This window comes from Tyto alba, unplaced genomic scaffold, assembly GCF_018691265.1.
Source record: "Tyto alba isolate M040663 unplaced genomic scaffold, T.alba_DEE_v4.0 Super-Scaffold_1000006, whole genome shotgun sequence".
Lineage (NCBI taxonomy): Eukaryota > Metazoa > Chordata > Aves > Strigiformes > Tytonidae > Tyto > Tyto alba.
The window spans coordinates 8400842-8424542 of NW_024881272.1; the positions used below are offsets into that span (position 1 = coordinate 8400842).

The following is a 23701-nucleotide window of genomic DNA, read 5'->3' on the forward strand; positions in this document are numbered from 1 at the left end:
CGGGCGGGGACCCCGCCGGCCGGCACCGTGCACCTGCCGAGCCGAGCCGTGCCATACCGAGCCGAGCCGTGCCATACCGAGCCGAGCCGTGCCATACCGAGCCGTGCCGTGCCGTGCCATACTGGGCAGACTCCCCGCTCCGCCCAGCCCCGCCCCGGCCCCCCCCGGGGCGGCGGCGGGGCCAGTGGGCGGGGGCCGGGCGGAGCGGGGCGCACGGCTCGGCACGGCACGGCACGGCTCGGCTCCGCTCTCCCGCCATGGCATCCAAGTGCCCCAAGTGCGACAAGACCGTGTATTTCGGTGAGCGCATCCCCCGCCGGCCCGGCCCCTTCATCCCCCTTCCCCGAGCCGGGGCGCGTCCCCGGGATCCCCCCCCCCTCTCCTTCCCCAAGTCCCCGCTGCATCTCCGGCTCCGCTTCTCCCGCCCGGCGCCGGGCTGTGTCCCCAAGCCCGGGACATCATCCCCGGGGCCCCGCTGCCCTGGGAGACCTGCCCGGCAGCGGCTGCGGCTCCCCCCGGGCCCCCCTCGCAGCGGCCGTCACCCCCCTGCTCTGCCCCCCGATCCCCCCCCCCCCCTCCACCCCAGGCTGGGCCGGGGGATGCTGCCGGCTGACCCTGGGGCAGGGGACACGGGGGAAGGAGGTGGGCTGTGGGTGGAGGGAGTGTGATGGGGTCTGGGGCACCCCCTCCTGCTCCGTGGGCTGAGGAGGTGAAGCAGGGGGTGAGGAGCCTGGGCTGGGGTGCGTGCCCACAGCCTGCTTTGGTGCTGGGGAGGGGAGGGGGGGGTTAATGTCCTTGGGTCATAGGGGAACCCAACCCATCTGACACGGACGGCGTGCTGGGCAGGGGGCTCCTATGAGCCGGGGGGGGGGGTCTCCCGGTGCGGAGGAGCAGGCGGTGGCAGGTGCAAACAAAACCTTCTCCCAGCCAATTTGTTCCCATTCCCTGCAAACCTCGCTCCAGGTGTGCCGCTCACCCCGCCCCATCTCGCCTCTCTCCCAGCCCTCTGCGGGCTCTTCCCGGCTCGGGGAGCTAATGAATGCTTTGGGGTTCCTACGGGACTTTTTCAAAGGGCAGCGTCTGGGCTCCGTGGTCCACCTTGGCGTGCCTGGGCTGGGTTTGGGCAGCGACGAGTCCCTGCAGGTCCCCGAGGGCTCTGCTTGGCGTTGTGGCTGGTCAGGATCTCTGGGAACCGGGGTTGGGGTGTCTCCCGTCGGGCAGCCCGGGGTGTCGCCGCCTCCCAGGTTGCAGAAAATGCCGGGGGCGGAGGTGGGAGCGAGGGCTGATCCCCTACCTCGGTGTTTCGCCGCCGCTCCCCGAGCAGCCTGCCGCGGCCCGCTTCACCCCTGTGCCTCCCGGGGAGTGACCTGACCCCCTTGGCCCTGGGGTGGGCACCCTCGGGGTGGGCATCTCTCGGGGTGGGCACCCTCGGGGTGGGCACCCTCGGGGCCGCAGTGCAGGCTCAGGGTGGCTCTGGGGACAGACCCTGCACTCCATCCCAAGCTGCCCCCTGGGACCTGCTGGCCATGGGGGCTGGCTGGCCTTGCCCAGCACTGCCTGCCCGCCCCCCCTCCCTGCCCGTCTCCCTCCCGTGCTCCAGGGTCCAGCCTCTGCTGCCTCAGCGTGTTTGTTTGGTGGAGGAAAACCAAGGGGTCCTAATGGTGCCTGAGTGTTTGAGGCTTTGGTGCTTTCATTCCTTTCCGGCCATCTCCAAGTAAACACGGAGAAATAGGAATTTGCTGTCTTCCTCCTTTAAATAAATCTATTTGTGTGGGGGTGGGAAGGGCTTGGCCCCTTGGATGTCTTTCCCTGTGTGAATCTTTTCCTTTTTAAGCAGAAAATAGCCTGTCCGGCCAGCCAGCTGGGCACTGGCCCGGGGTCAGAGTTGTCCCGGGGACGAGCCTGCTCTGTGCAGGGGGGGCTGGGGCTGGGCTCAGGGACCCCCACCTTGCTGCCGGAGGAGGCCAGGCTGTACCAGGAGGTGAAGTGCCAGCAGCCAGCAGTGCCCACGCTCTTTCTCTCTCCCCGTGTGCTGGGGGATTTGTGGGTCTCTCAGGAATGTGGTCTGGCAGGGGGGGACACGACAGTGCTGTCCCCCATGTCCCCACCTTCGTGCTGGCGCTCTCTCCCTGGTGGGTTTCTGTAGGGGTAGTGGTCTGTGTCCAGGTCCCTGCTGCTCCTTGGCTTCCCCGTTCCTGCCCCCCTGGGGGACGCCTTGCCTTGCAGGCAAGGAGGAGGCAGGTGCCCTGAAGCAGGGGAGGGGTGGCAGCCCCCATCACACACCTCGCAGGGACCACGCTGCCCCGAAGAGAGACGGGGAGGAGGGGGTGAGCTGAAACGGGAGCGAGCCAAAAGCTTCTCTGTGCCTGGAGCCAAGATAGGCAGGAGCGTGTCCTTGCTGACGCCTCAAACTTTTCCTCGAGGAGCCACCCAGGCTCTGGCAGAACAAACCGGGCTCCGTTTATTTAATGCACAGGAACTGGATGCAACCTCTGAGCCGCCTTTCCGGGACGCAGCTCCCGGGGTTTCCTCCCGACGGACCGCGTGGTTGGGCGGGAAGGCGGTGGGAACGCTGTGCCTGGGGTTTGGGAACGCTTCTGAATTCCTCGGCTGGCCCGAAGCTTGACGGGGAGGTGGTTCATAAAGCCCCGCTTGTTCGGGAGCGCTCCCCGCCTGTGCTGAATGAACGCTGTCAACTATAACTTCTCGAATGCCTGGGATTGCAGCCGTGGGTCATGTGTGAGAAATGCCACCGCGTTCCGTTCCCGGCTCCGCGCAGTGCCTGAGCGGCTGACCAGCGCCAACAGTCGTGGGTACCGATGGAAAACTCATTTCTAGCCTGCCTGTTGCTTCATGCTCCCTGGAAAAATCCAACGGGCTCCTCCCTGCGCAGTCAGGAGGATGTGGGCGTTTCCTGAGCTACAGAATGAGCTTTTTTCCTTTAAAAAGCACAGGGAAATATAAAAATAGTTTTCTGGCTTTTTTTTTCTATTTTTATTTCTAAAGCAGGCTGAGGTCTGTGACATTGTTTCCAGGACCAGCTGGGGCTAACTTTCCTGCTTTGGGGAGGTTGGAGGGATGAAGTGAATGTTTAACCGGCGAGGCAGCACTGAGGGCGGCTGCCGGGGCTGGTTCCCATCCCGCGCTGGCAGGTTGGGGTTGGGTTGGGGTTGGGGTTGGGGTTGAGGTTGGGTTGGGGTTGGGGTTGGGGTTGGGGTTGGGGTTGGGGTTGGGGTTGGGGTTGGGGTTGCGTTATCTCTTCAGGCAGGAAGCGCCAGAGGGACCAGAGTCACCCGAAGCCAAGCAGCCGCACGTTCCCGCAGCACCCTGTTGCATCACTAGCCTTAAATGAGTTTTGCAGGGTCTCCGGGAGCCCTGGCCAAGCCTTCCTGCCTCCCGAACTCTTTTCCCAGGGAACTGCGGGGGATCGCGGAGGCAGCGGCGGGAGGTTTCCTGTTTTTCCCATCCCAGGCGCGAGGCAGGAGAAAGCCCCGGGGGATGCGGCAAGCACGCGCGCGGCGGGGCCTGCCGGCGGGCGGCTTTCGGGGAGCTCTCAGCACGTGCTGGGGTGTCGGAGGGCCCGTGAGAGGCTGCTGCACTGTTTGTTTGGGAAGGGGCCTCCTAAAAGCATGTAGGAGTCCCCCAGTAGCCCCGGGGCTTGTCCCGGCTGTGTCTGCAACCGGAGCAGCAAAGCTGGGGGGGGGCATTAAGGACATGGGCGCATCCAGCCGGGAAGCAAGGAGGATCCAAGCCTCGCACGCTCGGGGGGGCCCGCGGCAGGTGCCAGACCCCACCGTCACACTGACGTCCCAGGCGTGCCAGAGGAGAGGGGTGCAGCAAGACCCGGGGTGCAGCGAGGTGTGGGGTGCTCTCCCTGCCGAGCACCGCGCCGGTGGGTCAGCCCAGCAGCAATTCAAGCTGCAGAAGCCGCTCTGCAATTAATAAGTAACCGCTGTCCTTGGCTCTGGGCACTGGCTGTTGGGAGACTGTGGCCGGCCAGCGGCCGGGCAGGAGAGGCGGGCGGGCTTGATTTCGATTACGACTGTCCCTCACAAAGGGGAAGCAGCTCTCCAAGTGCAGCCAGCGTAGCATCGGCGCGGCCCCTGGCTTGCCAGCACGAAGGCTGGCTGGGCTCTGTGGATAACTGCCTGCTCCGATGGCTCGGGGCGGCGTGCGGGGACCTCGTAGAACAGTAACTAAGGATGCACCAGTTCCCTGCTCCCCACGCAGGGCCTTGCCGGGGGGGGGGGGGGGAGGAATGCCTCTGTGGGGAGCTGAAGGACCGGCTGATTAGCATTAACTTTTCCTGCAGGAAAATAGAGTGAGCTATAGAAAATTATCTGTGGGAGGGTGGGATGGGACGGTGTGAGGTCTCGGCCTCCTTGCTCCCGCACGCTGTGAAGCACACACGCTTTGCTGGAGCTGCCGGGGCGCCCGCACGGTGCGGCACCAACATCTCGTGTGTACGTCCATGGGCGGTTTGCCTGCCTTGCAGGGAGCTGGGGCTCAGCTGCTGTGGAACACAGGGGTCTGCGTGGATGTGCCCACAGGGCTTGTGCTGGGGTTTTGTGCTGGCCAGCCCCGGTGCCCTGCTCTCCCGGTGCCGCCAGCCCGCTGCCGGGGCCGTGGGTGCTGGAGGCTTGGGGCTGGCAGGCAGCGCTCTGCAAGCCCGGCTGGTCCTGAGTGACTCCATTTGGTGCCTGGTTTGTGGAGCTCTGCACCCGTATCTCAGGTCCCAGGCAGGTCTCGGGCAGAGCTCCTTGTGTTTCCATCCTCCCGCACTGTCCCTGGCAGGAGCATGGGGATGGGGAGAGGTGAGGTGGTGGGACTGGAAAGGAAAGGTTGAGCAGGAACGCCCAAGCGAGAGGTAATGGAAAATCTGTCACTCTGATGTTGCAATCAAATACGGAGCCTGGAGCGTGTGCTGGGGTGCTGCTTTGGGCTCTGAGGGGGCGGTGGTACCCATCACTCCTGCCAGTGGGCTGGGAGCCCTTGAAGCAACCAGGGGGGCGATGATGGTGGGGGGCAAGTCCTGGCATGTGGGTGGGGAGAGCTCTCCCACCAGCCTGCCGTGCGCTTGCTGGTGGGGAGCCCTGGTGCTGCTGCCCCCCAGGGAGGTGCCAAGCACCCTCTCCATCTCTGTTCACAATTGTGTTGCCCACAGCCCTGGGCCAAAACTTGCTTGGAGCTGGTTGTGCCCCGTGGCTGCGGGGAGCCGGGAGGGTGGGGAGGTGAGGAGCCGTGGGGCCGGAGGGGCACTGAGACAGGCTTGGCTGCTCCAGCACGTCTCTGAGTCCTGCCCTCGCCGCCACGGGCCAGGAAACTGTCTCATCCTCCCAGCGCTGCCCGCCGGAGATGGCATCTCAGCGCACAGGAGCAGCACGGCTCTTGGACCAGCGATTACCCAGGGAGGGGTTTGGCTCTCGCCAAAGGGCTCTCCGCTGGCCGCTCTGCCCCTCACCGTGCTGCAGGGCGAGAGGAGGGCTGCGGGCTGGCTGGGTGTCCTGCCTGCAACGCCTCGCCTGTGGGTCTGCGCCGCAGCAAGGAAGCAGCTGGTTTCTTGGGCTCAGCTCGGGCAAGAAGCACTGGTGATGCTCTCCCAGCGCAGCCACGGTCAGGCCACCTGGCCTGGGGGCTGGGGGGAGGCGTCCCACGGGGGCTCTGCTTGGTGAAGTACTGCAGCCCTGTGGAAAATGGAGAGGGACTTGCTGGAGGGCTCCCCTGGCCTCGTGAACCAGAGCGGGAGGTTGAAGGCTCGCGGCCAGGAAAGTGCCTGCAGTAGGTGAAGTTTTGTCGGGAGGGAGCGGCGGGGTGGATGGGAGCCACACCGTGCGTTAGGGCTGCAGCTGGAAATCAAACAACCCTCGCTCGTGCCCGAGTGGCTCGCCTACGTGGGGGCTCGGGTTTTGGGGAAGATCTTGCCTCCCTGCTCGGCTGGAAGCAAGGCCCTGGGAAGTGGGACCCCCTGCCTGGGGTATTCCTCGTTCCCCCACCCCGGCTGCACTCCCTGGCGAGGCGGTTCTGAGCTGGCTTTGTTGTGCGCTTGGAGGGAGCCCAGCAAGCGAGCGGCTCAGGCCTGGAGGGCTTGCCTCGCCTTGCTGCGGGGGAGCTAAATATATACATCTTGGCCACAAAATCACAGTGCGGCGTAACCGTCGGCACCAGCTGTGAGATGGGGGAGAGGAGCTGCCTGGCCATGCCCAGGGAGGGCAGGAGGGGATGGGGTGGGGGACGTGGGAAGGCAGCGCAGAGCCTTCCCGGGGGACCGACGGGGCACCACGGCTGGTGGCACCACCCGGCACGGCACGGCAGGAAATCCTCCAGCTGCCCCTCCGCCTTTTCCAGCTCCTGGCCACACTGTGAGGAGCTGGGGAGGGGACGAGCTGCCGGCTGCCTGGGCTCTCAGCTTTGTTTCCAGCCATTTACCAGGCTCCTTTCCCTGTGTTCATCCCTTTTATTCACTCCTTTGTGCCTGCGACTGCTTTGAAGCGCATCTGCGGTCGGTCCCACAGCATCCCTTTCCTCCAGAGATGCCTGTCACTGGCTCCCTGGGGGGATTTGCCATCTTTATCACCTGATTGGGCTTTGTCAGCCCTTCCCCGCGTCCTCCCAGGGCTGCAGTGGGATGGATGGGGCACAGCCCAGCCCTTTGCAGAGACGCGGCTGCAGCTATGGTTGCTTTTGCTGAATAAGCCTCCGGCTGGAAGCAGCGCTGACGTCAGGCCGTGGAAATACCTGTGCGAGGGCCCAGAGCCGGCTTGGCACGGCCCCCGACGCTGAGGTTGGGAGGAGGGATGCTCCCTCCCCACCCCAAAAAGATGCACCCACCTCTGGCCCGTGCCAGCTGCCTTGCCCAGGCACGGCGGGTAATTAAGGGGTGAGCCGCGTTGTCTCTGGGGTGGGGCTGCCGCGGGGAGCAGGCTGCCTCGGCAGCCCCCTTGGGTGCTTTCAGGCTCCTGGGCTCTGATTTTCCCTGGCTCTGGCTGCATCCCTCGTCAGCATGGGCCGCAACCCCCTGCGCGGTGCAGATCCACCCCGCGGCTACGTCCTGCAGCTGGCCTTGTACCCAGCCCTGCCTCCGCCTCTCCTCTGCGGGGGCATTTCCCCTTGGAAATTATCGATGGGCACCTGGTGCCCACCCACAGCGAGGAGGGTAACCCAGGACAGGCAAACCTCATGTCACGCACGTTTAGCAGAGGCCGAATTCCTGCAGCCGAGTACCCTTAACTCTGCCCTTCCTGGAGGGTGCTGCACAGCCGGTTTATGTTTGAGGGGGGACGCTGGCTCTGCCCGGTCCCCTCCCAGCGCGGCGGGGCACGGCGCTCGGTGGCAGGGGCTGGGTGCAGTGTGATGTCTGGCCGAGCAAAGCCGGAGCCCTGCGCCATCCCGCACTCCCTGCACAGGGCTGGATGGTTCCCAGGCACCGCTTCTGCCCCGGCTGCTCTTGCAGTGCTCATGGTGGGGGTGCCCTCCCAGAATCGGGGGGGGGTGCAGAGCAGGGGCTCCCCGGGGCTCTCTGCCGCGGCGGGAGGACGTGGCCAGAGACTTCTCCTCTGGAGCTGATGCGACGGGGGAGCAGATGTGGCCGGGTGACAGGAAATCTGGGCGCTGGTGCTCTCCCTCCGCAGTGATTTATGGGGCAAGCGTGGCCCCGGGCGGGACGCCGCTGCCCTGGAAATGGGCTGGGGTGGCTCCAAGCTGCTTCCTCCGCTCAGCGTGAACAATGCTGCCTGGAAAGCTGTGCCGGCCCCGGCCGCGGCCCCTGGGAGCCCTTGTTTGCGGCCAGAGGATGCCTGATCAGCCTCTGCGTGGCATTTCCACCCATGGGCAAGGGGCAGCCCCCACGGTTCCTGGGCTGTCCCCCTGCCCTGGGAGCGGGACACTGCACCGGGCCACCTCCTGCCAGGGGCTGCGGGTGTCAGCGAGGTCGCTCTTGCTCTGCATGGTGGGGGGGTGCATTCATCAGGGAGCAGCAGGGATTTAGAGCTGCCTGAAATATTACAGTGCGGGGGGGAACATTGGGGGAGCGTCTCCTCTCGTCGGGGCAGGAAGGAGCTGGTGTGGGCCATGGCCTGCTGTAATTGCAATGGCCTCTGGAAAACATCCGCCGGGAGTTTCCTCCTTGCTTTGTACCCGGGGCCGGGGCAGCGGGGGGGGAGCCGGGGGGTGACGCAGCCGAAGCACAGCCTGGCCTGGCTGTGCATCCGCTGTGACAAAGCCCAGCGGCTCTTTGGCCCCAAGCCCCTGGCTCAGCTTTCAGCCCATCACGCTCTATTTCCCTCCCTGGTCGCCCCGGGGAGGCACCCGCTCCTTCTGGGGAGGGCTGGGGGGGGGTATGCAGGGCTCCAGCAACACCCCCAAGGCAGCAGGGTGCTGAGACCTCTGTGTCCCCCTCACTTTTGGGGAGCGCTTGAGGGGGCTGTGTGCCCTGGGGGCTGGTCCTCTGCCCCCAGGGGTGGCCACAGGGGAAGGGGAGGGCAGGGTCAGGCCCTGGCCCCTTCCCCGTGGGCTGCCCGCTGCGAGGGGCTGGGGAAGCACGAGCCCTCCTGAGCCCCGGGGCAGCAGGGATTTGTCCTGGCAGGTTTGAGCAGGCAGGCACAGACCCCTGCCTGCGGCAGGGCACCCCATCACCCTGCCATCCGCTCCCGCCTGGGGTCTGGCCCAACAGCCTGGACTCGTGCGTGGCATCACTGGGAGGTCGGTTCGGAGCTGATTCCAGCTGATGCTGGTCCCCCAAGCCTGCGTTCCGCCTGCTTGCTTGGGGATGCCTCGGGGCTCTCCCCTGCACCCTGGTGCGACGGCTCCAGCTCTGCCCCCTCGTGCTGCCTTTGCCACCCACCACCCTGCTTTGCTCCGGGGCTGGTTTTTTGGCTGGTGATGGCAGTTGTCTTGGCCCTGCGGCATGCCCCGGACACAGCTGTTTGCCTTGGGAGGAGGGTGGCTCTGGAAGCCAGGACCTGCCCTTGGGGAGCTCTTGACCCCCGTCTTGACCTGATGCAAACAGGTGACATTTGCTGAGGTCCTGGGGGGCGGAACCCGCCACCGCAGAGGAGGTCTTCTTGTAAAGCAGGGCCAGGCTCCGGTTACGCTTTTATTTGCTTGTTAAATATTTTATTTGGCTCTTCTGATTTAGTTTTACGGTGGCTTTAACGGGATCACACTGTTTTCCAGCTGTCTCCGCACATGTGCAGGCGAGAGGGAGGGTGAACAGGAATCGGTGGGGGGCACAGGGCAGCGCCTGGCCCCCCAGGAGCTGGGAGGGAGGGGGGGGACAGTGTGAGGCTGGGGATGCAGGATGAGGACTGGCAGACTGTGCTACCTCTGGAGGTGCTCCTGGAGACGTACAGCTCGGGGCCAGCTGGAGGAGGTGCGTTCGTGTAACCGGTCTCAAAGCATTTTTGCTTCCCTAAATTTGCCCACTGATGCTTTGAAACTGTTTTTGGTGCTGGTGGTGAGTTGCTCTGCAGGTTCGTGGCGCTCCAGGGCAATGCAGGGATGGTGCCCACGTACCTGCCTGCACGTCACGCCTGCTCTTGGGCAGGGGGGTGAGGGGGGAGCACCTGCACACCCAAGAAATAGATGTTTTCCAGGGCCAAGCATCCATCCTTGGTGATGCTGGAGGCTGCCTGTCATCCCAGCCGGGGGCAGGCGGGTGTCCTGGGGGCTGGAACTGTGGCCGAGGCTCCCTGGGGAGCCCAAGAGGCTGGGTGTGTGTGTGGGGGTAATGATTAAATGAGTGGGGTGGGCATGGTAACACCCAATATTTGAACTGGGAGCGGGGTCATTCCAGGTAACGTGGCGGGTAAAAATAGGCACAGAGAGTAGAAAGGAAAACGCTGCCATTGCTGGACTGGCGCGTGGGAAAGGGCGTCTGTGCGATGGCAGAGCTGGTGCTGGGGGGGGTCAGTGGCTGGGGGGGGGGCCCGTGCCCATGGCCTGAGCGGCCCTGGGGACCCTGTGGGCTGCGTCCCTGCAGCGTGGCTGATCTGCATGGCACGCCAATGTGCAGCGCCCCCCCCCCCCCCCCGGGTGCCCGGCGCCTGGCTTCCCCGGGGGATTTAGCAGGTACTGGGGCAGTCGCTCACCCCCCTCTCGTGTTCCCCGCAGCGGAGAAGGTGTCCTCCCTGGGCAAGGACTGGCACAAGTTCTGCCTGAAGTGCGAGCGCTGCAACAAGACCCTGACCCCGGGTGGGCACGCCGAGGTAAGAGCCGCTGGGGCAGACGGGGTGGGAGGTGCTGTGCTGCCGTGCCGGGGTGGGCTCTCCAGCACCCGTCGAGCCGGGGCAGGTACCTGATGCCATGCAGATGGGCTCTCCCTGCGGCACGCAAGCCCAGGAGAGTGCAGTGTGGCTTCAAATACTGTTGCTGCTGCAACCTGTGGTGCTCGAGAGCTCTCGCGCGCAGGCCGGGGCAAGACACAGAGAGGTGCCGGCACCACGCACGGTGCCCCAGCCGTGCCACCCCGGCGTGGGCTCCCGGGGAGCCTGTGGCAGGGCTCGACGCACCCCTGGAAGCACTTGAAGCAGCTCCGTGCACCGGGCAGGCTTGTTTGGGCATCACGCTGACTTTGAAGGCGTGTGGGTGCCAAGAGCCTGTGCCGGCTTGTGGTTGAAAACACCAAAAACCGGGGATGTGCGGGTTGCCGTGGAGATGCTAGCTTGGCACTGATGCTTTCGGTGCCCTGGGGCTTGCGCTGGAGCTCGGTGCCACCGCGGCCGCCCAGCACTTGGGTGCACGAGGGTGCTGTGCTGGCAGTGGGAGGTGCTCAGGCCCGGGAGCAACCGTGTTTTTCTGGTGCAATGCCCCAGCGTGACACCCGGTGCCCTGGGTTTTGCGCAGCGCCTGTCACGCCAGAGTGTCACCAGCTCTTTAGCGTGGTTTTAGCACCCAGCACAGCTGGGGAGCGGGCGGCAGGGACAGCCGTGCTGGTTGCCACCAGCCTGTGGGGGGAATGGGGCTGGTCCTGATGGGGAGGATGGGGCTGCGCGGGTGGATCTGTGCTTCGGGCTGGGTTAAGCCCAGGGGATTTGCTGCTTCTCCATATAAGGCCGGATTCTGCTCCCATGGGGGACAGCAGCCAAGCCCCCACCGACTGTGCCGATGGCAGGATTTGGCCCTTCTCTGCTTTTTCTCCCTCCTTTCAAGCCAGAGTGTTCAGTTGGGCTGGAAAGGTGTCACGGGGAGACCAGCTAAATGTTTACCCTCCCCTCTGGCACGGTAACACTGCGAGCGCAACTGATATTTATGCCTTGAGATACCTCGCAGTGGCCTGCTGCCAGCCCGCTGCCTGCCCGCTCCCCCCGCCGCCCCCAGCCCTCGCCTTCGGCACGGCACCACTCGGGGGGGCGAGGGAAGGGACGTGGCTCCTGCTCAGCTGCCGCCCTGCCCATTTTGGGCAAGGTGTCCCTGCCCTGCAGCAGAGGGGATGGAGGGCAGGAGCACGGGGCGTGAAGCGAGGCTGAGATGCTCAGTGGAGCCGAGCGGGCGATGGGGTGGTTTGGTGCCCGAGGATGAGGTCCCAGTGTGTTTTCCACGCTGGATGGCGTGCGTGGGAGCCTCGCTGGCCCCCTGCCCCAGCCACAAACACTCTTGCTTTTCTCGTGGACTCCGTTCCCGCTGGCCCGTGAGAAACAGCTGTGGAGAGTCCTAGGGCTTATCGCCCGCTTCATGCCTTCCTGTGATAATCACCCCTGGCCGATAGCGGGGCCGATAGCAGCTGCGCTGGACCAGTGCCCGCGCGAGGCCTCTGATCTCAGGCCAAGACAAGGGGGGAGACGAAGGGTGGGGAGGCGAAGCTCAGTGAAAGCCGCAGCGCTCTGTGCACCCAGGAATGGCCCGACAGCGCAGAGGGTGCGTGACGGGCAGAGCGATGCCTCGCCAGGCCGGGTTGGGGCTCGGAGGTGCCTCTCGGCTGAGCAGCCGCGGGATGCCGGTGGCCCCAGCGATACGGAGAGCGTGGAGTGGCTGGGGGGTCCGATGGAGGCACATCCCTCGAGTGCTCAGGCTGGGTTAGGCTGTCGCTGGCAGACCCGGAGGCTGAGGGTGTCCGGTGGGTGCGTTTTGGGGTGTGGGCACGGCCACGGTGGTCTCTGAACATCGGTGGGGATGGAAGCGATCCCAAGGGAGCTGCAATCACCGCTCGGTTTCCTAACACTCCCCTCTCTCCCCAGCACGATGGGAAACCCTTCTGCCACAAGCCCTGCTACGCCACGCTGTTTGGTCCTAAAGGTACGTCCGTGCTCCACCCATGCCTGTGCGGCCGTGCTCAGGGCTGCAGGAGAGGCCAGGTACCCCCATCCCCACTGGCAGCGAGCTGTGGCCCCAAAAGCACCCCAGGAGCCAGGCTAGCATGGGGCTGAGCATCAAGCCAGCACTTTGCAATCCCAACCCTGCCATCTCCTTGTGCAGAGGGAGAGGAGAGCTGGTAGAGGGAAGGAGGGAGTGATTCATCCTGACAGCTGTCTTTTTTTTTTTTTTAATATTTAAAAAACAAATTCCCATTCAAACGGAAGGTGGTGTCACTCTCCTATCACAGATGTAGCTGGGGAAAGCCTGGGTCAGGAGAAAGCAAGCCGGGGCCAAGATGCAGTGGTGCTGCAGTGGCCCTGTGTCTCAGCGGGGCTGGGTGAGGTGGGACAGGGGGCTGGGGGGAGGATGGAGACCCCGAGTATTCCCAGGCCATCACAGCCTCTCTCTGCCCCACTGCAGGGGTGAACATTGGTGGGGCCGGGTCCTACATCTATGAGAAGCCACAGATCGAGGGGCAGACGGCTCCGGGACCCATCGAGCACCCGGTGAAGGTGGAGGAGAGGAAGGTGAACTCTGCACCTCCCAAGGGACCCAGCAAAGGTGAGGGACAGGGCAGGATGGGCAGCCCGGCCCTCCGCCGTGGCGTTCAGCCGGTCCAGAGCCCACCGCGTTGGGTGATGGTGTGGGGTGCAGGGTGTCTGGAGGGGGGGTGTCCTCTGCACCCACGTGTCCTGGCTGAGATGTCCCTCTGCTTCCCACACCCATGCCCTCTCTCCTTCCAGCCTCCAGTGTCACCACCTTCACCGGGGAGCCCAACATGTGTCCACGCTGCGGCAAGAGAGTCTACTTTGGTAAGGTGGTGAGTGGGCAGCGGGTGTGTGCACGGCCCCGTGGTGCTGGGGTTCTGTACAGGACCCCTGGGGCGTCCAAAGGGGCTGGGAGTGGGATTTGGCTCAGAAATGGTGTTGGGGGGCACAGAGGGATGTGCCCCCCCGAGGAGCCGGCAGGGGTGGGTCCTCTTGGAGGAGCTCCAGGGTGCAGGGCTTCATGTGCATCGTGTCCCCTGCTGTCACCTCCCAGGTGGGTGCTGTGGGTTTAATAGCTGTCCTCGGCCACCCTCTGTCACCTGTGGGGCAGTAGAGACGTGGGAGGCTGGGGTTGAGTGGGGTTGCCTTGGGATTTTGTGCGCAGAGGTGATGTCCCCACGGGGTGCGCTCCCCCTCGGCGTGTGCTCAGGGGGGCCAGCGTGACCCTCCCTCCTTGTCCCCCCTCTAGCTGAGAAGGTGACTTCGCTGGGGAAGGACTGGCACCGTCCCTGCCTACGCTGCGAGCGCTGCAGCAAGACGCTGACCCCGGGGGGCCACGCCGAGGTAAGGATGTCCCAGCCCCGGGGAAGCAAGCACGGCAGGGCAGGGCTCCCAGCCTGGGGGGGTGCTGGGGTGTCTGCAAGGGATGAGCAGAGCAGGAGAGGTGCCCAGCCAGGGCGATGTCCCTGGCCCCCCCACCCCGGGTGACACTCTCTCCTCTCTCTGCCCCACACAGCACGATGGACAGCCGTACTGCCACAAGCCCTGCTACGGGATCCTCTTCGGGCCAAAGGGTGAGTGCCTGGGGGGACATCTCCTCGGAGCATACCACCTTCCTGCCCAGCTCCTCACCTTCCCCCCATCTCCACCCCCCTCTCCACATTGCAGGCGTGAACACCGGAGCTGTGGGAAGCTACATCTACGACAAAGACCCCGAGGCAAAGAACCAGCCCTAGACAGCGTCCCCCTGCCCGCCCGCCTGCCTGCTCTGTGCCCCCGTACTAACCTGCTCACGGCCGGAGCAGACCTTCGCCAGGCTGGCCATGGAGCTGTGCTCTCTCTGCTGTCTCTACTTCGGGCAGGACGGCCTTGCCCTCCCCCAGGTTATATATCATAGTCTCTAATATAAGCTTCAGTGTTTAAAGGCAAAGGTAGAAGGTGTCTCTGGTAGTTCCCAATGCGCTCTGCCCACCCCAGCCCTCCCCACCGGCCCCCCCCGAGTGCGGGAGGCAGCGGGGCGGGTGTGGGGATGTCACCATGTGCAGGGGACGGACGGTGGCACCCGAAGGGGCTGAGAGTGGGGGGGAAGGTGATGGCAGGAGTCCCACCACGGGCGGGTGCTCCCTGCTTTCCCCCCACACACACACGGTGGGTGATAGAGTCAGGCAGGCATCCCACGGCACTGGGGGCTGGTGGTCAGGGCACCCAGTCCTGTTCCTCACCAGCTGCTGGGGATGGTGTGGGTCCCCTGAGGGCTCTGGCCCATCTGGCAGCGCTGCCCTTCTCCTGGCCCTTCCTGCCCTGGCTCTCGCTCTCCCCGGGGCCGGGGTTGCAGTGTCTGGCATCACACTGCATCCCCATCCTTGCTCCCCTAGGGCATCCCCGTACGTTCACCCGGGCAGGTGCCCAACCGGCTCTGACAGCTGGTTTGGGTTGGTGGTGTGTCCCCCCTCTCCCAGCCTGGTCCCCCCACGGTGGAGGAGCCTGTGCTGGGGGCGGGGGGTACCTGGTGGCCACAGCCCTGGGGGAGCGAGCTGCTCCCCCATCTTTGGAGGGCAGAGCGCATTGGGCTGGGGGCTCGGCAGTGGGACTCCCGCCTGCTTCCCAGAGCCAGAGGTTTCTCAGTGTTGTTGTTTATTTATAAGCAGTTGTAAATGTTCCCCTCGCTTTGGAGAATGACATGTGCCCCCCCAGTCTCACCCATCCCCCCCGTGCACTCCCAGCCCCACTGCTGCCCAGGAGGCCAAGGAGGGGGCTGGTGCAGGGGACCCCCTGGGGCGGTGAGCCCTGGGGTGCCAGCACCCTGCTCTCTCTAGGCTTCCTGTGCTGCTGCGGGGCTGACTTTTGTTATTTGCTGACAATAAAGGTTTTGAGAGATGCGTTGAGTGGCTCAGTTCTGGGAGGAGGTGGGGGAAGCTGTGTGCGCCGCGCAGCATCCCTCTGGTCCTGGGACAGTGCGGGGACCCTGCCGCTATGGTCCTGCCCCAGCTTGGCTCCTCCTGGGGCAGGGCAGAGCAGCCTTAGCCCCAGCTGAGCCTGAGCTGCCCAGGCCAGAGCTGCTCTTGGTGCAGCACAAGCCGCGGCTGCTCCCCGGGCTCTGAGCAGGATGGGCTTGTAGGAGGCTGTGCTGGCCCTGCAGCTGGGATGGGACAGGACTGGGTGGGACGGGATGGGATGGGAATCTCCCCAGCTTTGCAGGATGGAAAACTAAGGGAGGGATGTCACGTAGCAGGTGACGCTGTTCCCCCCAGCCAGGGCTTGCTGAGCAGCCACGGGGCTGTCAGTGGGATAAGCCCAGCCCGGTGGCAGTGGGGCTGGAATGCAGTGCAGGGGCATGGGCCACCCCCCTGCCCAACCCCTGGGAGCTGCCATGTCCCCAGCCAGATACCAGCCCCGCTGCCAGGCCTAGTTTTAGACATCCAGATATTCCCCCTAGGAGCTCGGCGTCTGGAAAGCAAAGCACGAGGGCTGGGGCTGCCAAGGCAAACACCAGTTCTGGGAACCGCTGCTCTGGCTCATCCCCTCTGGCAGGTTCTTGCAAGAGCCCCCTTGGGCTGCCTGATGGCTGGGCCCCCCCCCCTGGGGACGCAGGCACCCCCGCCTGCCCCGTTTGCTGGGGAAAACAGGGACCTGGTGCCCGCTGCAACGTCCTTGTAGCAGCCTCAGCCCCAGAGCTGCTTGTCACGGTGCAGGAGTGGGGTGGGTGGGCACCGGCCACAGCCGCCGGCCTCGCCCCTCGCCCGGGCACTGCGCAGCATCGCGGGCAGCGTTGGGCCGCAGTGGCATCCTCCGGGCTCAGGAGCTGCTGGTTTTCCCTCTCCCGGCAGCGATCCCAGCGACATGCAGCCTTTTCCCAGACATGGAGGGCTCGGCCACGCAGCTCCTGGGGTTGGGGAACGGGCTCTGTGTTTGTGTTTTGGCAGGGTTTCTATAGAGACTTGACCCCTCTGATGCTGTAGGGGACGAGGCCGCTGTGTAAATCAGAGCGGGGTCACTCTGCCAGCTCCTTCCCTGAGCCGCAGCAGAGAGCTGGGCCCTCGCAGCCAAACTTTGCCCCACATAGCAGCAGCAGTGCTGGGGGGAGGGGGGGGTGGGGGTCCCCCCATCGCCCATCTGGGATCTGGCACAGCTGCCAGCAAAGCCCTGGGCATGAATCCAGCTCTCCTTGCAACCCTTATTTACCATGATTAATTAACGAGATTAATGTGCCAGCTTTTTTGCTAGCCTGTAGCAATCTCCTGCAGCAGGGAATTTCCCTGACAGTCTGCACAGGTTGATTATCCTCCCCAGCACTCCTCCGGCCCTGTGCCGTGCACCCCGACTGGCCCAGCAGCCCAAACAGCATCCCTGCCGTGGGCACCGGTCCCTCGATGCGGGGCAGGGGGGGGCCAAGCAGCTGGCTCCCTCCCCCAGGCCCCCGGGCAGGATGCTCGCTGCAGGGGGGACCCGGGCACAGCCGGGGCCTCACCTGAGACCGAGAACGTGGCCGGGGTGGGATGGTGGGGAGCTGGTGCAGGGCTGCTGGGACTAGTTAAGCCAGTGGCCTTGAGACAGGGAGGGAGGCAATTTGGGGTGGCAGGGGTGGGAGACGGTGCCCTGATGGCTCATACCTGGGTTAGTTCTGGGTGTGAAGGGATACGGGTACAGCACCTCAGCTGCTGCCCGCTCCCAGGCAGCAGCCATCAACCACCAGATTTTATTTTGGTTTCGGGTTGGCTTTTTTTTTTTCTTCCCCCTCCTTTCTTTTTTTGCTTACATTTTCGTTTCCTCATGAGAGTTTTATTGGGGGAATGCAATGAAATTAAAAATAGACAAAATTCAGCTCTGCTGTGCATGGGCGTGCTGGGAAGCCTGCATCCATCACAGCTTCCTGCTACCCCAAAGTGGGCAGCCGGGCTGCTCAGGCTCCAGGTGAGTCATGTCTCTTCACTGTCCCCCTCCTCGATGTGATGGGGGGGCTGGGCACCCCTCAAGGCTGAAGGTGGCCCCTCAGGTACAGTGGGTACCCACAGGTCAGGTGTTAAGTCCGGGAAGCTGAAGGATGTAGCAGGGCTTTGGGATCCCATGTGGAGTTATCTGTGTGTGTGCTGAGGCGTCAGGGCTGTCCCTGCACAGCCAGGTCGGTGTGGAGACCGGGACACCGACGCAGCAGTGTGGCACTTTGTTTGAGCAGAGGGAGCATCTCTGGCCTCTAATCCTTGCTGCATTTTTGTATTTATTTTTGGGAGGCGTATGTGAGCTGAAAATGCTTCTTTACTTGAGTCTCAGAAAAAATCCTTCCCCTTGGGGATGTCAATTTTTTTTTTTTTTTTTTTTTTGAGATCGGACTTGCTAGTGGGATAAAAAACTTGGAGGGCTCTGGTGATTGCAGACATGCTCTCCAGGGTACAGAGGAAAATAGAGAACAAAGTGGATGCAGCTTTGCTTGGAAATCCCCCAAACCCTGTGAACTTGTCCTGGGCAATTACCCTTGCGGGCTTTCCTGGGAGCCGTGCCTTGCTGCTCCTCGCTGGGCGCAGGGCAGAGATCCCACCAGCTGCCAGGAGGTGCCAGTGGTCAGCCTGTTCTGAGGGCAGTCTGGGTGATGGGTGCCCTGAGCTGTGGGAGGAGCAGGATTGTCACCCAGTGGTACTTCTCAGCAGAAGGCTGAGGGCCCCCATGCCACCAGAAACGGGGCCGCATCACTTGCGCTGTCGTTAGTGAGTCAGAAAAGGGACCGGTGAGTGTACAAAGAGCGGGGCACGGCGGGCTGCACACACGAAAAACACCGGGGAGGGCCTTGCTGGGGGTAGGAAGGGTGAGGGCAGCCCTGTGCTGCAACATCTGAGCTAGTCCCTGCAGGGAAGGGAGATGCAACCGTCACAGTGTGGAGGGGCTCCCAAAATGCAGGGAGGTGGCAGGACAGCAGGGCTGTGGCTGGCAGCACAGCTCTGACATGCCGGCGGCTGGAGCAGCACAGCTGGGCAGCGAAGCAAGACAGATTTAAAGCATTTGCTGGGAAGTCAATGAATAGGAGCCAAGAGGGATGAAGTGCTGGAAGATGTGATTTAAAATGGGATATTAAAAGCGACGCGGTGAGCACAGCTTGTTTCCACGAGGGCCAAGAACCGGCTCCGATATTCCCTGAAGTCAGTCATGTGGCTCTCCCTGGCTTGGCCCCGGGGGGAGGTTAAGGTACTAGGTGTAAATATTGGAGAGGGTGTAAATATTGGAGAGGGTGTAAATACTGGAGGGAGGAGGAACAGCAGGAAAGCAAGCAGAGGAGCATTTGGGCTGTAAATCCCCCTGCCAGTGCAGCGTACCGGGCTGTCGTGCAGCGAGAGCTGCTGGTGCAGGCTCCGGCCATGGCACTGGTGAGGAAGGTGCCGGCGTGCCCTGGGGCTGCTTGCTGGGGGAAGGATACCTGTGCTGGTGGGACAGAGGTGTGCAAACCTGCAGCTCCTCTCTCTTGCTCTGTCCCGACCCTTCATCTTGCTTGGGTAAGGCAGAGCGGAGCAGCTGTACCCCTCTCCCCTCCCTGCGCCACCACCACGTCACGGCCACGCTGAGCAGCGTGCTGACAGAGAGAACAAACACCGTTGCACCCCTTCCCTTTCACCTCGCCTCCAGTGAATGTTTAACCAGGAATAAAAGGTGTGGTGTCGACAGCCGAGACCCAGCCCAGGGCAAATGGTGCCACTGGGCGAGTGCCCGGTGCCAGGGCAGGGCTGGGGAGGTGATCCCTGGTGCTGGTCCCCCACCAGCAGCCCCTGAGCAGCGCCCACGCTCCCCACCAGCCCCCATCACGGATGTGCATCTCATCTCCCTGGCAGGCAGAGACGATGCCTCACGGGTGCTGGGCAGCTTCCCAAAGCGGCGGGCGTTGCTTCCTCAGCGATCCTGGCTGGATTCGATAGCCACAACAGAAACAGCTGGGGCCGTGCCAGGAAAATGCACCAAACCCTCCCCGGCAGGATTTAGCCAGGAGGTTTCCTTGTGCTGCCGCTAATGGAAAGCTTGAAGAAAAGAGCAGATGGTAGCGGAGACTTTGGCCAGACTGTACGCAGGGAGTCCGAGGGAACGGTGCCTGGATGAAATCAGAGGACATTTTCCATGTAGCCGGGACTTGGAGGGGTTGGAGAGGCGGGTGAGGGCTACCGTACTCTGTCCCACAGATGGAAATCCCAGATGCATCCCCGGCAGGGCCCTGCGTGGGCAGCCCCACGCTCTCCTGGCAGCAGGGCTCACCCCGTCCCCACCGAGTCCCTGCGCCGAGCCGGGAGCTGGCCGGGGGCTCCCCTGTTTGCTGTTGCTCGTGCAGTGTAATATTAACCGCGTGATAATCATTTACGCCCTGGCTCTTGAGGCTGAGAGCTGACCTGACAAGTGACTGTTGCGGGCAGCCAGCTCCCTTAACCGGGCTGGAAATATTTTTACAGTTTCTGCTAGAAACAGCCGTGTGATTGCCGGGGCCTGCGGCGGGGACGGACCCTGCACCACATTCAGGAGGGCAGCGAGCACAGCTTTTGGCATGGCAGTGAGCCTGTTTCGCAGGCTCAAACCCTTCGGGGCTTTACAGTGCTCGTGGCAGCGTGTTGGCAGGTGTGCTGGGCTCCCCTGACAGCATCCCCCAGCTTTCCGAGCCCCTTCCCCAAGCCCCCCCGCTCCCGCACTCCCTTTCTCCCTGCCGTCCTGTTCCCAATTACTCCCAGCCGTCGGCCGCCTGTCAGCTTTATGAAGACGTACCCCAGAGTTTTTCCTCAGGGTGTAATTTGCTCTGACAGCCGCCTTCGTGCTGTTGTTTTCCTGGCTGGCCAGTAATGGGATTAGCTGCCTGAAAATCCAGAGGTGATGGAAGGTGAGTTTGGGGGGGGTGGGGGGTGTGTGCCAGCCCCCCCGCCGTGGCGCATGCACCCTGTCCCACTTCTCAGAGCCACGGTGCTGGCACCTTGTGGGCCTTTTGATGGGATCACACATCTGGCAGCTCCCCCTAGCCTCTGCCGGGCCTTTTTTAAGCCACCCTGTAATTTTCTTGTCAAATTAGAGTCCCACGCAGAGCTGGGCATTGCATATTTTACAACAAATCATCCTGGCTGAGCGGGCCCTTGACTTGCACAAGCGCGGGCTGAAATATGTCCAGGGAGGGATATTTTGCAGGACTTGCAGTTGTGCGAGTGCTTGGAAGACGCTGGGCCAGGGTGCCACCAGTCCCGGGGTGGTGCCTTCACCAGTGCATCATCTCCCTGCTGTGCAAGCATGCTGGGGGGCCGTGACATGAGAGGCGTGGGAGCCCCTGCCCTGCTCCTGTGAGGGGGGCAGGAGGGGAGCCGGGAGCTGCAGCCCTGGCAGATCGGCTGGTATGCTACACGGAAATAGCTGTTTTTTCTCGCTGTGTTAGCAAAACAAACCCAAATCAGCTTATGTTACCCGCCCTGCCTGCTAAAATGTCAGGGACTTTTCCAGTCATTACTCCGGTGTAATCACCAGGGGCCAAGTTGCTTGAGGGGCATATTTGGGCAGGCAGCGTGTGCCCGCAGCTCTGGCGTGCCTGGGAGCTCTCTCCTTGCAACCCTGCCCCAAGACCTTGGGAAACTTAAGGGGTCCTTGGCGGGCTGTGAGGACCTTGGACCAAATATGCCGCAGATGGACCTGGGGATGCCGGTGCCGGCTCTTGCCGGCGCTCGCTGAGGCACTGGGGAGGGGACCCTGGCCATAACAACGCCACCCAAACAAACAAGTGGGACAGCCCAGATTTTTCCGAGGGCCGTTGCTATGCCATGGGGGAGCGCTGGCGCCTGATGCTCCGTGATGGAGCCTCACCCACAGATTCCTATCAGAGGGCACAGACGGCTGAGGCGTGCTCTGCTCTAATGGTTAAATTAGCTGGAACAAGGTCTCCAGATAAGATAACGCTGTGGTTTGCTGAGGAGGCTGTTCCCCCTTGGTGTTGGCTGGATTGTTTCCCTGGCAGGCAATGATCCTTGCTTTGAAGGGGTGCTCTGGCTGGGACCTGGCTTTGCTGAAGATGCCACCCCTGCCCCTCTCCTGCTGCTCCCGGGGGCTGTCTGCCCAGGGCCAGACCTTGCCCATTTGTCCGTCGCCAGTGTCCCACCACAGAGGGACAAGCTGGCTGCTGCTCACTGCCACCCCAAAACAGCTCACAGATGGTTGCGGTATGGTTTCGGCTCCTGGGGGGGCCCTGAATGGCAGGAGGAGCGGTGGCCCCAAACGTTGGGCTGCCGCAGCGTTTCCAGCCAGCTCCCTCCTGCACAGGTTTATTGCCCTGCCGCGGCGTGCCGATGGGTTTCATACACCGGCATTAGGAGTGTTTATGGACTTGCTCCCTGTAAAATGAGCAAGAGGCTGCATCCCGCAGGCTCCTGAGGTGCTGCCGTGCTCCAGGAGCACCTGCAGCCCTCCCTCCCTGCCAGGGGCCTCTGCCATATGGCTTTGCTGTGCTGCCCTGCTCCCGTGCGCGCCCACCGATCGCTGGGGTGAGAGCTGGGTAGCGGTGACGAGCAGGATGCACGGACAGCCCCAGTGGGACATAGAAACTGGGGCTACTGCCCCATGGCAGCCTTCACCCCGATACTGGCTGTCCATAATTCCCATAGGTTTGCACGGCGCACCACGCGCTGACACCAGGGTTTGGCTCACCCCTCCGTGAAGGAGATCTGGAGGTAGCCCAAGGTTTGCACGGCCCCGCAGCAGGGCTGGCCAGGCTAAACCAGGGGGGGCCTGGGGGGGGGGGGGGTGTGGGGGGGTGGCTGCCAGGCGTAAAGCCCCGTTCAGGCAGGGCTGGCAGGGAGCAGCGCGCGGCTCGGCGGTGCCGGCTTCGTGGGAGCTGCCGCCGGTTTTGTGCCCGCTCTGTTGTGTGAGCAAGTCTCCGGTAAGTGCATGGGGGAACCCAGGGGAGGGGGGCGGCGGGGCTGTGCTTCAGCTGGGTCAGTCAGCGTGCGGTGCCGTGAGGGGACACGGGCTGCCCTGGAGCATTCCTGCCACAGGCTGAGCAGTCTGTGGGGACCGGCTGCAGGGCCGGGCCAGTTAGAGGAGACCTGTGAGAAGCCAGTTTTCAGCTGCCCGCTGGCACAAAACCTGCCTTAAAAGGGAGCGCAGCTGAAGACGGCCATCCTAGCCGGGCAGTGGCCTCAAAGCAGCCTGGCACCATGTGGGAGGGGAAGCAGGGCCGCTGGAGAGGGGAGAGGACATGCCCTGCCACCCATATTTCATCAGGGTGTCAGCTGCACCCCGCATGGTGCAGGGAGGGGGTCTTGGTCCGGGCAGTGCAGCCGGGCACTTGTAGGGGTGCTGCGGCTCAGTGCAGGGGGACGTGGTGTGGCTGAAATACGGTGCTTGGATGTGTGTGGTGCCTCGGGGTGGGAAGGACAGGGAAGAGGCACGGTGGAGGCAGCAGCCCTCACACAAAACCTCTCTCCTCCCATGCTGTTAGGCACCGTCTCAGTGTGACTCACGCCTTAGCCGGTGCTTCCCAGTGATGTCCCTTGCAGCAGCGTGCCAAAGGGGCTCCCCAGCCTGTGTTGGGGCTGCCAGAAGGTGGGGTGAGCCCGGGACCACGGGCAGCAGTGGGACGAGGGCTCCTGCTGGGAAGGGAGGCTGGAACCAGGCTGGGTGGTAAAGCAACCCCAGCTGAACCGTGAGCAGCACTTCCAGGCTCAGCTTGCTGCCCCTCCTCCTGCACCCACGGGTGGGCTCCGGTGTCAACAGAGCCCTGTTCGTGCCAGCGAGAGGGCGAGGGGTGCCCTGCATTTTGGGAGGCAGACGCTAGGCGTCCTGGTGCTGGGTTTCACAAGCCCTCGTGACCTTTGCAGCACAGCAACGTGCCCTGGGGAGGATTGTTTCATACAAAACAGACCTTTGGATAGGCTTTTCATTTCCTTCGCAGCCAAGCACTAAGGAACAACAAGTCCTTGCTCCTAATAAGATGACAACAGTTGGGTGATGCAGATGGGCTGGCTCTCCATGGTGAGCAGAGCCACGTCCCACACCCATGCCATTCCCGAGGTCCTGCAAGAGGTGGGTTACAGCCCCATAGCTCCTTCCTGCTTCATCTCATACCCCAAACTTCCCCATGGGCAGAAGACACTGCCTGAGGGTCGACCTTTACGCTCCCTCGGGAGAAATGGATCTGTGCTCTGAGGGGGTGAGCCCTGATGGTCAGTGCCTTGTGAATCTCTATCGGAGCGGGGTTAATTGACAGGTGCCAATCACCCCTCCAGCCCCACTCAGAGTGGGGCTCTCTGCCACCCACACAGCACGAGCATGGGCAGGGAGCAGGCAGCAACTCGGGGGGCAGAGCTGCAGAGTGTGGGGTGTGCAGGGGGTGTGGGGCGCAGTGGATATAGGGGCTCAAGGGGTGTAGGGCTGCAGGATGCAAAGGGCACAGGGGTGCAAAGGGAGAAAGAGGTGGAGGGGTTGCAGGGGCAAGG

General features: G+C 63.5%; 1 protein-coding gene across 1 annotated transcript; it reads left to right on the plus strand.

Moving 5' to 3' along the window:
• The first annotated feature begins 153 nt into the window (after window positions 1-153).
• On the plus strand, window positions 154-15152 carry CRIP2 (cysteine rich protein 2). The gene is made up of 8 exons (XM_042785118.1): window positions 154-300; window positions 10108-10202; window positions 12171-12228; window positions 12709-12849; window positions 13032-13100; window positions 13525-13619; window positions 13792-13849; window positions 13944-15152. The coding sequence occupies exons 1-8, from the start codon at window positions 258-260 to the stop codon at window positions 14009-14011; spliced, it is 627 nt and encodes a 208-aa protein (XP_042641052.1). The 5' UTR covers window positions 154-257; the 3' UTR covers window positions 14012-15152.
• Window positions 15153-23701: the final 8549 nt, after the last annotated feature.

Coding starts and splice junctions, on each gene's coding strand:
- CRIP2 (XM_042785118.1), top strand. CDS start 258: ATGGCATCCAAGTGCCCCAAGTGCGACAAGACCGTGTATTTCG. Junction 301..10,107: donor CGACAAGACCGTGTATTTCG/GTGAGCGCATCC, acceptor TGTTCCCCGCAG/CGGAGAAGGTGTCCTCCCTG. Junction 13,850..13,943: donor GATCCTCTTCGGGCCAAAGG/GTGAGTGCCTGG, acceptor TCCACATTGCAG/GCGTGAACACCGGAGCTGTG.